Below are 12,511 nucleotides of genomic sequence, written 5' to 3'. Positions count from 1 at the left end.
CATGGTATTTGCACAAAACTAGATATGTTGATCAAGGGAATCAAACTGAAGACACAGAAATGATTGTACATACCTATGAATGCCTGATTTTTTTATTTAAAAAAAAAGAGCCAGAAACACACACTAGAAAAAAGAAAGCATCTTCAACAAATGGTGCTGGTCAAACTGGATGGCTGGGCATGGAAGAGTAAAAATAAATTCATACTTACCTGTCCTGCACAAGACTCAGCCATAAGTGGATTAAAGACCTTGACAGGCCAGAGCCCTGAGCAAACCTTGGGTATAAACTTGGCAGCCAGGCCCACAACACCCAGATGAAGCTCCCAGCTGCTCTGACACACCCAGGATCATAGGATCAGCGGTGAGAAGGACACAACATCTGTCCCAACACCACCTGGAGTAACTGGGACCAGTGGGATCCAGGGATGTAGGAACCCCACCTGACCAGTGGCACAAGTTCCTTCTGGTCTAGACTGGAGCCCTGAACAGACCTTGAGCACGAACTCTGCAGCCAGTCCCACAACACCCAGAGGACGCTCCACTTCCAGGCACTCTAACACGCCCAGAATCATAGGATCACAGGATCACAGGATCACAGGATCACAGGATCACAGGAGCTTGGTCATACGAGGATCTCAGGATCCAAGAGGCAGCTTTACCACCAGGAGCAATGACACACCCAGGATCTCAGGATCACAGGATCACAGAATCACAAGATCACAGAGGCAGCTGAGCTCTGAGGAATTCTGACACAACCAGGATCACAGAAAGGACAGGCTCTAGTCAGATATAGGGCAGGTAGCACTAGAGATAACCAGATGGTGGGAGGCAAGCATAAGAATATAAGCAACAGAAACCAAGGTTACTTGGCATCAGAACCCAATCCTCCCAACACAGGAAGTCCTGGATACACCATCACATGGGAAAAGCAAGATTCAGATCTAAAATCACTTCTCATGATGATAATAGAGGATTTTAAGAAGGACATAAATAACTCCCTTAAGGAAATACAGGAGAACACAGGTAAACAGCTAGAAGCCCTTAAAGAGGAAACACAAAAATCCCTTAAAGAATTACAGGAAAACACAATCAAACAGGGGAAGGAAATGAACAAAATCATCCAAGATCTAAAAATGAAAATAGAAACAATAAAGAAATCACAAAGGGAGACAAAGTTGTAGTTAGAAAACCTAGGAAAGAGATCAGAAGTCATAGATGCAAGCATCACCAACAGAATACAAGAGATAGAAGAGAGAATCTCAGATGCAGAAGATACCATAGAAAACATTGAAAGAACAATCAAAGAAAATGCAAAAGGGAAAAAGTTCCTAACCCAAAGCATCCAAGAAATTCAGGACACGATGAGAAGACCAAACCTAAGGATAGTAGGTATAGAAGAGAGTGACGATTCCCAACTTAAAGAGCCAGTAAATATCTTTAACAAAATTATAGAAGAAAACTTCCCTAACCTAAAGAGATGCCCATGAACATACAAGAAGCCTACAGAACTCCAAGTAGTTTGGACCAGAAAAGAAATTCTTCCTATCACATAATAATCAACACACCAAATCTAGTAAACGAAGAAAGAATATTAAAAGCAGTAAGGAAAAAAGGTCATGTAACATATAAAGGCAGACCTATCAGAATTACACCAGACTTCTCACCAGAGACTATGAAAGCTAGAAGATCCTGAGCAGATATCATACAGACCCTAAGAGAACACAGATGCCAGTCCCGACTACCACACCCAGCAAAACTCTCAATTACCATAGATGGAGAAGCCAAGGTATTCCATGACAAAACCAAATTTACACAATGTCTTTCCATAAATCCAGCCCTACAAAGGATGATAGATGGAAAACATCAACACAAGGAAGGGAAGTATACCTTAGAAAAAGCAAGAAAGTAATCTTTCAACAAACCCAAAAGAAAATAGCCACACATAATTCCACCTCTAACAACAAAAATAACAGAAAATAACAATTACTTTTCCTTAACATCTCTTAACATCAATGGACTCAACTCCCCAATAAAAATACATAGACTAACAGACTGGATACGTAAACAGGACCCAGCATTTTGTTGTATACAGGAAATGCACCTCAGTGACAAAGACAGACACTACCTCAGAGGAAAAGGTTGGAAAACAATTTTCCAAGCAAATGGTCCCAAGAAACAAGCTAGAGTATCCATTCTAATATCGAACAAAATCGACATTCAACTAAAATAACACACACAACTATGATTTACATGAGAAGAAACTTTGATTTAGCAAGAGATGTATGGTTATAACACATAAGTATGTTTAAGAAGAAGCCAAGAAGGATGGGATCCACATGAACACAGTACCAGTAACATAGGCAACCTGAAGAAATGAAAACAGAAGCAAATACTCCATACTATTCACCTCAATATGTCAAATGACCCCTCCACAAAATGGTGTTCAAGTGGAAAAGACGTGATATCAATCTGCATTTAGGTGCAGTAGATTCTAGTCAAAACATTCCAGGTCTCAAGTAATTTTGGAAACCTTAGTATATAATGTCCTTCAAGATTTTTGCAGTTCTGGGATGGAATGAGGGCAGCCTTCAAGTTACCCATGCTTTCCTAACTAATTTGGAATATCTACGATATGTACCCTGGAATTGACTGAAGTAAACACATTGGAGCTTCTTTGTAAGATGCTGAAAATCTATAGAAGAAAACCAAATAGCAACATCATATAACAATTTATAGTTCCAATTACACCAGATTTTCAAAGCACTCATAAAGATTGCATTTGTTTCTCCTCCAATTCCTTTACCCTTTCTAAGACAATCTTATACAACCAATACCCATTCTATGGTTGAATACATTAAGACTCAAGGAATTGGCCGGGCGGTGGTGGTGCACACCTTTAATCCCAGCACTTGGGAGGCAGAGGCAGGCCGATTTCTGAGTTCAAGGCCATCCTGGTCTACAAAGTGAGTTCCAGGACAGCCAAGGCTACAGAGAAACCCTGTCTCAAAAAAAAAAAAACCAAAAAACAAACAAACAAGAAAACAAGACTCAAGGAATTTAAGAGTGAGTTCTGAGGTTCCTAACCGTAAAAGAAGAGGACAAATGGGTACAATGGAGGATTGAAAGTATGACTGACTTAAAAATCAATGATACAACAGAAACAGATGTATAAAAGTTAGGGTCTTAGACAGATGCAGTTAGCACTTAAAATGAGCAGATCTCATAGAAACAAACACTTATCTAGGACTAATTCGCTATTCTGGGCCTTTTGTTGTTCAATATCAATTTGAGGATTTTTTTATTTATGTAAAGAATGAGATGAGGATGTTGATTGTGATTTCATTGAATCAGTAAGCTGTTTTGGTAGGAAGGTCTTTTTCACAATGTTAATTCTACCAAGCTATACACTTGAGAGGTCTTCAAATTCTAGTATGTTTCTTAATCTCTTCACACATTTAAAGTTTTCCTTTACTCAAGAAGAATGAAGACCAAAGTATGGACACTTTGCCCCTTCTTAGAATTGGGAACAAAACACCCATGGAAGGAGTTACAGAGACAAAGTTTGGAGCTGAGACGAAAGGATAGACCATCTAGAAACTGCATATCTGGGGATCCATCCTATAATCAGCTTCCAAACGCTGACACCATTGCATACACTAGCAAGATTTTGCTGAAAGGACCCAGATATAGCTGTATCTTGTGAGGCTATGCTGGGGCCTAGCAAACACAGAAGTGGATGCTCACAGTCACCCATTGAATGGATCACAGGGCCCCCAATGGAGGAGCTAGAGAAAATAACCAAGGAGCTAAAGGGATCTGCAACCCTATAGGTGGAACAACAATATGAACTAACCAGTACCCCCTGGAGCTCCTGTCTCTAGCTGCATATGTATCAGAAAATGGCCTAGTCAGCCATCAGTGGAAAGAGAGGCCCATTGGTCATGCAAATTTTATATGCCTCAGTACAGGGGAACACCAGGGCCAAGAAGTGGGAGTGGGTGGGTGGGGGAGTGGGTGGGGGAGCATGTGGGGGACTTTTAGGATAGCATTGGAAATGTAAATGAAATAAATACCTAATTAAAAAGAAATAAAGTTTTCCTTGTAGATTTTTTAACTCATTTGTTATGTATATTCTAAGTATTTTATTTTATTTGAGAAACTGGAAAGAGGAGCGTGTCCATGATCTCTCTCTCAGCATGCTTGTTACTCATGTGTATTAAGACTGGTAAATTTTGTAAGTCAACTATGTATCATAACTCTCTGCTGAAATTAATGATATTTTCTACAATTTTTCTAGTCAAATTTTGGGAACATTGAGTATAAGGTAATACAATCTTCAATTGAAACTAATCTGACTTAATATTTTCCCATTTGTATCCATTCTCTTGCCTTATTGCTCCAGCTATTGCTTCAATCACATTATGGATGAGGAGTAGGGAGAGTGTGCAGTCCTCTCCCACTCCTTATTTCAGTGGGGCTTGTTAATGTATTTATTCATTTAGGATGATATTGGCCATGCGTTTGTCATACATAACTTTATTATGTTGGAATATGTTTCCTACAGTCCTACTTATTCTAGGGATTTTATTAAGAAGACATGTTGAATCTTATCAAAGACTTTTTCTTTTTTTTTTTCCTTTTTTTGCTTCTATTGAGACAATCATATGATTCTTGTATTTTTTGACCATGTATTTGGTTTATTACATTTATTTCTTATGCATGTTAAAAAATAAAACAATGATCATTATAAAAAGAAACAGAGAAATCTATGAAATTATATATGTATATATGACCTTGACACAAAACCAGATACACTGAGCCTGACAGGAGAGAAAAGGGGAATAGCCTTGGACTCACTGCTACAGACACCTTTCTGAACAGAACACCGTTAGTTCAGATACTAAGATCAGCAATTAAACAATGAACATTGTGAAAATGAGAAGCTTCTCTACAGCAGAGGACAAAGCAGCAGCCTACAGAATGGGAAAGGTCTTTGCCAATCACACATCCGATAGAGGGCTAATATCTAAATTAAATTAAGAACTCGAAAACTAGACATCAAAAAACAAGTAACTCAAATACAAGATGGGTGCAGACCTGAACAGAATTCTCAAACCAGGAAACTCAGATGGCTGGAAAACACATAAAGAGATTGCAACGTCCTTAGTCAACAACAACAACAACAACAAACTGGCAATCGAAACTACTTTGAGATCTCATCTTACACCTGTCAAAATGGGTAAGATCAATAAAACAAATGACTGCTCAAGCTGGTGAGGATATGAAATAAAGGGGGTGGAAACATTCTTCTACTGCAGGTGGGAGTGAAGATTTGCACAGCCACTATGGAAATCAGGGTGGCAGTTCCTCTGAAAGATGGGAATCAATCTAACTCAAAATCCAGCTATAACACTCTTGGGTGTGTTCCCAAAGGATGCTTAATCACAGAGACACTTGCTCAATCATTTTCATTGATGGCTATTAATCATAATAACCAGAAGTTGGAAAGTACCAGGTAAAGAAAATGTATGTATTTATACAATTAAATATTACTGACATTTAAAAATAAAATCATGAAACTCCCAAGTAAATGAATGGGACTAGAACTGTCACCCTGGGTGTGTTACCTATAATAGTCAGGGTTCTCTAGAGTAACAGAACTTATAGAATAAACTAAATAAGAAACATGTATAAAATATGTTAATAAAACTTCATGCAATGAATGTACAGTAATTAAAAGGTTTTTTTCAAAGTAGTAAACAGAATTGAAGAGATGACCTAGAGATTAAGAGCATTTACTGCTCTTGTAGAGAGGAGTCAAGTTAAATTCCCAGCACCCACCCACATGGATGCACAACCATCTCTAACTCTAGTTCTAGGGGATCAGATGCCCTATTCTGGCCTGTAGGGGATCCAGATATGAAGGGGGCACGCACATATATGCAGGCAAAACACTCATGTGTGCAAAGTAAAATAGATGAATCTTCAAAAACAAAAAACAAAGTGACCAGCAAAGCTCAGATTCTCGTCTGCCTGAAGATCATGGTGTCAGGGTTGGACAGAAAATCATCCAGTGATCACAAAACTGATAACAAAGTCAAGTGTGAGATGTCTGCAAACTGTTTATGAGCACATTTAACAGAGACATTTGACCAACTGAAGAAGTCAGAAAGGCTTCCTAAGACAAGGTCACATGGGGGCTGGAAAGATGGCTCAGTGGGTAAGAGCAGTGACTGCTCTTCTGAAGGTCCTGAGTTCAAATCCCAGCAACCACATGGTGGCTCACAACCATCTGTAATGAGATCTGACTCCCTGTTCTGGTGCGTCTTAAGATAGCAACCGTGTACTTACATATAATAATAAATAAATCTAAAAAAAAAAAGACTAATTAGCCTATTACTGAATTGTGAACGTAAGTTGTCAGGCAGTGTTGAGGATGGGATCAAAAGATCAAGGAGGTTAGAGTACCTAAAGTGAGGGGCAGAGAAATTAATACAGAGTGGGTACAGAGAAATGGATAAGGATGAGATCTCGTCAGTTGTGTGACAAAGCATTTCCTGGAGACATGCAACGCTCATGTCTACTCACCCCAGATAGGGATCCTACAACAGATCAATGGATTGGGAAGGAGAAAACAACAAGGATAGAATGCCATGAAGGAGTGAGTGTATAGTTTGTACTTCTTCAAGATAATCTTGGATAGTCTTACTTTCCCATTGGAAATCAAATATGGATTAAAAGTTATTCCTCTTAATTATATCATGGGCTGGGTGACTGAGGAGGAGGGCCACTGAGGTTGAAAAATGAGAGCCACAGCCTGTGCTTGTGCGGAGTAAGAGGGAATAAAGACTGGCCAATGACTCAAGTTAGACGAGTGATTTAAAAAAAAAAAAAAGACTGCACACCCATTGAATTTAGATTTTTTTTCAATATTTTATTATGGCACACAGGATTGAATATGGAACTGTGTTCTTCAATCAAGTATTTTATAAACCAACCAGATGTTTGCATCCGCTCATGGCTGACATGTGTGAAAAGCTTGCAGACAAGTAGCTTCCCATCTACAAAGGAATGCCAAGAGCCTTCATAGTTCAAACTCACATCATGATAAAGAAATGCTTTGCCTATTTGTGTAGTAACATATTCAAGTAGAGGTAAGTGAAGCGAAGAGACTTCAACTGCAGACCACTTCAGTTTTAGGTAAAATTTCTAAGTCTAAAAATCAGGTAGTGAAGAAATCAACAAACCAAGCAGTTCCTAAGAACATCAGAGCCGCAGAAGTACACCAGAGCTGTAGATAGGCAAAGACGTCATCTATATTCCACACCAAACACAAGTAGTGCAAGCTTTGTCGTAGCTTTACCATGGATATGGATGGATGGGGGAAAGATGATGTAGTGTCCAACCAGGCTTTGAAATCCAAATAGTTACCAATTAAGACATGCAGAGCAATACCAATGCAGCACGCAAATTTATTCTCTCCCCCAAGAAGTGACAGTAATGTAATCCCATTATCTGCTTGTGTGGTCTTTAAAGGGTTTTTAAATGTATAGCATCAAAGGCAATTATGTGAGGCAGTAGAATTAAGCAGACAACACACCATTCATGAGCTCAGGATTCCAGGCAACATGTTTGCAGTGGCAGATAACCTCGGATAATCTTCCTCCTCTCCACACCCCATGACATTCCTCTTAATTGTATCATGGGTTCAGGTTTCAATTTATGCCATGATATTCAAGGATATATTAAAAATGTAACCACAGTGATAACTGTGTGGGACTCATAGTCCATCCAGGTTGCACTACTATATAATAGTCCGTCATAATTTCAAAACCATCTTTTAGGAAGCCATCCCTCGGGATAGCATTGTGTGTTCTGCATGCTGAATGACACTCTTATTTATGAATGGTCTCATTCATATTTATTATCAGTAAAGTTTGGGATATTTTCTAGTCTTGACCTGTTTGTCTATCCCTCAGAATGTCCAATTATCTATTGCACTCACTACAACTTTTACTTTATAAAAAACTGGAGGTCAGTTGTCCACTTATCTATGGTTTATGTTGGTGCCTTATTTAAGGTACTTTAATTAAGGAAAAACCACAGCAAAATATATGTCATTCAGTGTAACTTTATTTACTATTTATTGCACATAACTCGAGGTCTTTAATTTCTAACCACTGAAGATTCAAATGACTATTTTTTTTCCCATGAGGTTGCACATGAACATTAGTGAATTCATTCATTCGTGTTGTGTGTGTGGGTTTTTTTTATTATTATTATTGTAAACATCTGTGTGATTCACATTGCCATAGATCCTGAACTCATAAGCATGGACCATGCACAGGCTGGCAGCAAGCCAGAAAGCCACTCTGCAAGCAAACAGATACTCTGCATAAGGAGGGAATTCATAGCACAACATTGAATGTCCAACCTAAGTCATCTCAGAATTATACATGTATTGACTTCTTAATTTGTATAGGATCTGGAACTCAACTGGTTGGTTGGTGATGAGGTTGACCTGATTGGGGAGATTTTTTTCCTGGAGTAGTTGGGAATAGGGCTCAATCTTTCTTCTTGGCCACCTGCTCCTCTCCAGCACTCTCCTCTTTCTTCTCTTCCTCTTCGGATTCTTTGGTGTCTTCCTCCTCACCCTCACCACCTTCTTCTTCTTCTTTTGTGTCTTCAGACTCATCCTTGGCAGCTTGAACATAAAAAGAAAATACAAACTCCAGGTTAGGTCTAGGCAAAACATTTCTACTGAGGCTTTGTGGGCTACTAAACACTATTGTCAGACCTGTGACTAAAACCTTCCTGGCCCCACGCTCCTAAAGGATATGTAACAGGAGGTTGCTTTCAGGTACTGGAAGCTCCTCTCCTCTCCAAGACCTGCCCTCAGTATTTTCATATGTCTGGCACTGATGTTCTTTAGGGCACAATCAACTCTTTGTCTTTTGGCCAACATCAAATGTTCCTTTGGGTACCAAACCACTGTGTTAAATGAGTGTATACGAACGTTTTACAATTTACCATCTGTGCTTACTAAATGTGTGTGTTCATTATATGTGTATTGTTTATGACTGCAAAACTCACATAGAATTTAGATAAGCAAGGCCTGCATAGGTCATGGATCTCCCAATAAAAATCCACAGCCAATTTGCAATAGAGATTCTGAAAGGGTTTTTTCTTTTATGCTTTTCATACCTTCTTCCTCCTCAGCGCCTTCCTCTTCCTCTCCCTCCTCTTTCTCCTTCTCCTCCTCTTCTGCTTCTCCTTCAGAGGGGGGCTCATCCTTGGCCTCCTCAGCTTTCGTAGCCTCGATGGTCTCCTCGACCTCTGTCTGCTCTTCCTGGACGTGACTGGTATAGTAGGCTGGGAAGGAGCGAGCAGACATCAAGTAGGAGCTGCTCTGCAAGCCACTATAAGCAGAACGGCCAAAGACCTGCGAGCTCTGAGAGTAGCCGCTGGTTATGCTACCCACGCTGGTAAAACTGAGCCTGGTCTCTTCGCCTTCCAAGAGTTTTCTGGTGGAGAGGGAATGAAGAGTACAGTCAGAGCAAGGCTGGATGTGTTCACTGCTCTAAGCCCACATTCATCACTTTCCTCTACAACCAACCTCAAAGGCAAATACAAGAACAAACAGGGTTAGGCATAATCAAAATTTAACAAGGAGTTCACGAGAGACCCCACCCAAAAAGACCTTCTATGCATCCCTATTAGGTTTAAAATATGAATGCTAAGAACAGGGCTTATGTTACTTCAGGGTTAATTCCCTACACATTTGTACCCTCTTGGAGGAAGATCAAAGTAGGACTATTCTAGAGCATGTGGGACTCACTATAACTGCACTGACTGGGTCATCTGCTCTGTCCTGAGCCGCCATGCCCACTGCCAGCACCACCCTGATGTTACCTGTAAGCTGCAATCTCGATGTCCAAGGCCATCTTGACATTGAGGAGGTCCTGGTACTCCTTCAGGTACCTGGCCATCTCGCTCTTCGTGCTTCTCAGCTCATTCTCCAGTTTGTTGATTGTGTCCTGTAGGAAGATTGTTTTAAAAAATTCAAAACACAAATCTCTACGGCATTTGTTTTACTGTAATATCCATGATAAGTTTCTGGTCTTAGTTAACTCCAAAGTGTACACCTTCAAGAAATCTCCCTTAAAATAATGGAGTGGGGTGGGGCATAGGGGGAGAGGTTGGCCTAAAATGCCCAGTCTAGTGAAGCAAGAGAAGAAGAGGAGGAAGAGGAGAGGAGTAGACTGATGTGAACAATTTTGAAAATTGTTCTCAATTGATTATGGTAAGCTGTCTTTTAAAACTACCAAATTGATGATGATGATGATGATGATTAACCACCCTTGTCACACTTCTTTAGCCAGGTCTCATTTGGGAAGGGGAATATATATATATTGTGTGTGTCTAAATAAATATATAAATAAATAAATAAAAATAAAATTATATATATTTGTGTAGCTGTTTGTCTAAAATGCTTCCCCCCTCAAAGATGAAGAACTTTTTTAAAAATGGATTGCAGTGATTAATTGCTAAAATATTGTGATTGTATTCTTGTGTCCTTGTTAAAAACAAAACTATCCCAAGGCTGGGTGCCCCAAAACTAGTGAGAGCTAGCAAACATATTTATTAACCTGGAGATCCAGGAAGTACTGAGGGTAACTTGGGAGTTAATGGGTTGTAAGTAAAGAGAAGGCATTACTTGGCAACGCCCAACTCCGACTCCCTCCGCCCCTCCCTCCCAACTCACCGCTAACAACCCTGATTCAACCAGAACAAGCAATCCCCAGGCATCAGTCGCGCCCCGCCCCCTCCAAATGCCCCATCCTTTCCACAACCTCTCGGAAGCCAAGCCATAGCTGCTCTGTGCTCTAGGACCCCCTAGCGTTCACTCTCTGGGTACNCCCTGACCNCCCCCCCCCCNCCCCGCCCCAACCGTGGACCTCCCCACCCCCACTGAGCTTAAACCGTACCATACCTGCATGGCGCTAATGTCTGCATTCTGCTTGTCCTCCAGCTCCTGCAGCTGCTTCTCCAGAGCTTCGTTCATACCCCGGCAGGCTTCGATCTCCAGGGTCTTAGCCTTGAGCAGGCGGCGGCTTTCCGACACCTCGTCCTTGGCAGCGCGCACAGCGTCGGTGTTCTTGGCGGCGCTCTCGGTTAGCACGGTGAAGCGGCTCTTGAACCACTCTTCGGCGTTCTGCATGTTCTTGGCGGCCAGCTTCTCGTACTGAGCGCGGATGTCCTTGAGAGCGGCGGAGAGGTCGGGCTTGGAGGACACGTCCATCTCCACGGAGATCTGAGCATACTGGATCTGAGCCTGCAGCTCGGCGATCTCTTCCTCGTGCACCTTCTTCAGGAAAGCTATCTCGTCCATCAGGCTGTCGATGCGCTTCTCCAGCTCGGCGCGGGCGAGCGCGGCCTCATCCGCACCTTTGCGCGCTTCCATCAGCCGGCCCTCGGCGTCCTCGCGGCTCAGCACTTCTTCCTCATAGCGAGCCTGCAGGTTGCGCAGAGTCTCCTCCAGCCCCTCGCGCTCGCCCTGCAGCGCCTGCTTCTCGTTAGTGGCGTCTTCCGCTGCCAGCCGCAGATCGCGGATCTCCTGCTCGTACAGGGCGCGGAAGCGGGAAGGCTCAGAGTGTTTCTGGCGCAGCACCAACAGCTCGGCTTCCAGGACCTTGTTCTGCTGCTCCAGCTCGTGCACGCGCTCGATGAAGCTGGCGAAGCGATCGTTGAGGTCCTGCAGCTGTGCCTTCTCCTGTGTGCGGATAGACTTGAGGTCGTTGCTGATGGCGGCTACCTGGCTCAGATCGAGATTCTCCAGGCTGGGCATCAAAGAGCCGGAGCTGGATGAGTAGCTGCGGCGCACGGACAGCGAGGAGGAGACCGGCGCGGAGTAGCTGGAGTACGCGGAGCGCGCTGTGCTGTAACCGCTGCGCACGCTGGAGATGTGCACCCGGGGCGTCTCCACATAGCGCCGCTTGTAGGAGGTCGAAAAGTACGGATCGTAGCCGAACGAACTCATGGTGGCGGCCGGTGCGCCCCTCAGGCCCGGGGCGGAGATGGGGGACCTAGAAAGAAGAACAGGGGAGAAGAGGGAAAGGGGAGGATGGATGGCTGTGTGCGGCTCGGCGCGGTCCTGCCACCTCTATTTATACTCCGGGACTCTGACGCAGAATGTGATCGATCGCCGTGCGCAGGCCAGTGGGGGCAGCGCGCTGCAGCAGCCAAGGGGAGGATTCTGCGCAAAAGCAAAGGCGGGGGCGAGCGACAGGAGGCTAGCGAGCTGCGGCTCCAGCCTGGCCGCTTTTCTATGAGGACCCCTACTTTCTCTGAGACCCCCATAACTTCCCTGCTTATTCTTTTCCTTTCCTACTCCCCTGTCCCATCCTGCCTCTTAATACCTAAAGCCCACATCACTAGGACTCTTAAATTTTCCAAATAAAAAGGTTCGCGATCCCTACTGACACATCAACTTTTAACATCCAATGTCACA

The 12,511-nt window shown here is 42.6% G+C and overlaps 1 protein-coding gene across 1 annotated transcript; it reads right to left on the bottom strand.

Annotated features, from left to right (window-relative positions):
- Positions 1 to 6,913: 6,913 nt before the first annotated feature.
- Positions 6,914 to 12,191, bottom strand: Nefl (neurofilament light). Its single transcript, XM_021182290.2, has 4 exons — positions 10,994 to 12,191; positions 9,913 to 10,037; positions 9,205 to 9,524; positions 6,914 to 8,704 (listed from the first exon to the last, which is right to left on the bottom strand). The coding sequence occupies exons 1-4, from the start codon at positions 12,038 to 12,040 to the stop codon at positions 8,565 to 8,567; spliced, it is 1,632 nt and encodes a 543-aa protein (XP_021037949.1). The 5' UTR covers positions 12,041 to 12,191; the 3' UTR covers positions 6,914 to 8,564.
- Between the last annotated feature and the right edge of the window lie 320 nt (positions 12,192 to 12,511).

The sequence above is a fragment of the Mus caroli genome, chromosome 14 (assembly GCF_900094665.2).
Source record: "Mus caroli chromosome 14, CAROLI_EIJ_v1.1, whole genome shotgun sequence".
NCBI lineage: Eukaryota > Metazoa > Chordata > Mammalia > Rodentia > Muridae > Mus > Mus caroli.
This window is presented reverse-complemented; position numbering and strand designations above follow the sequence as displayed.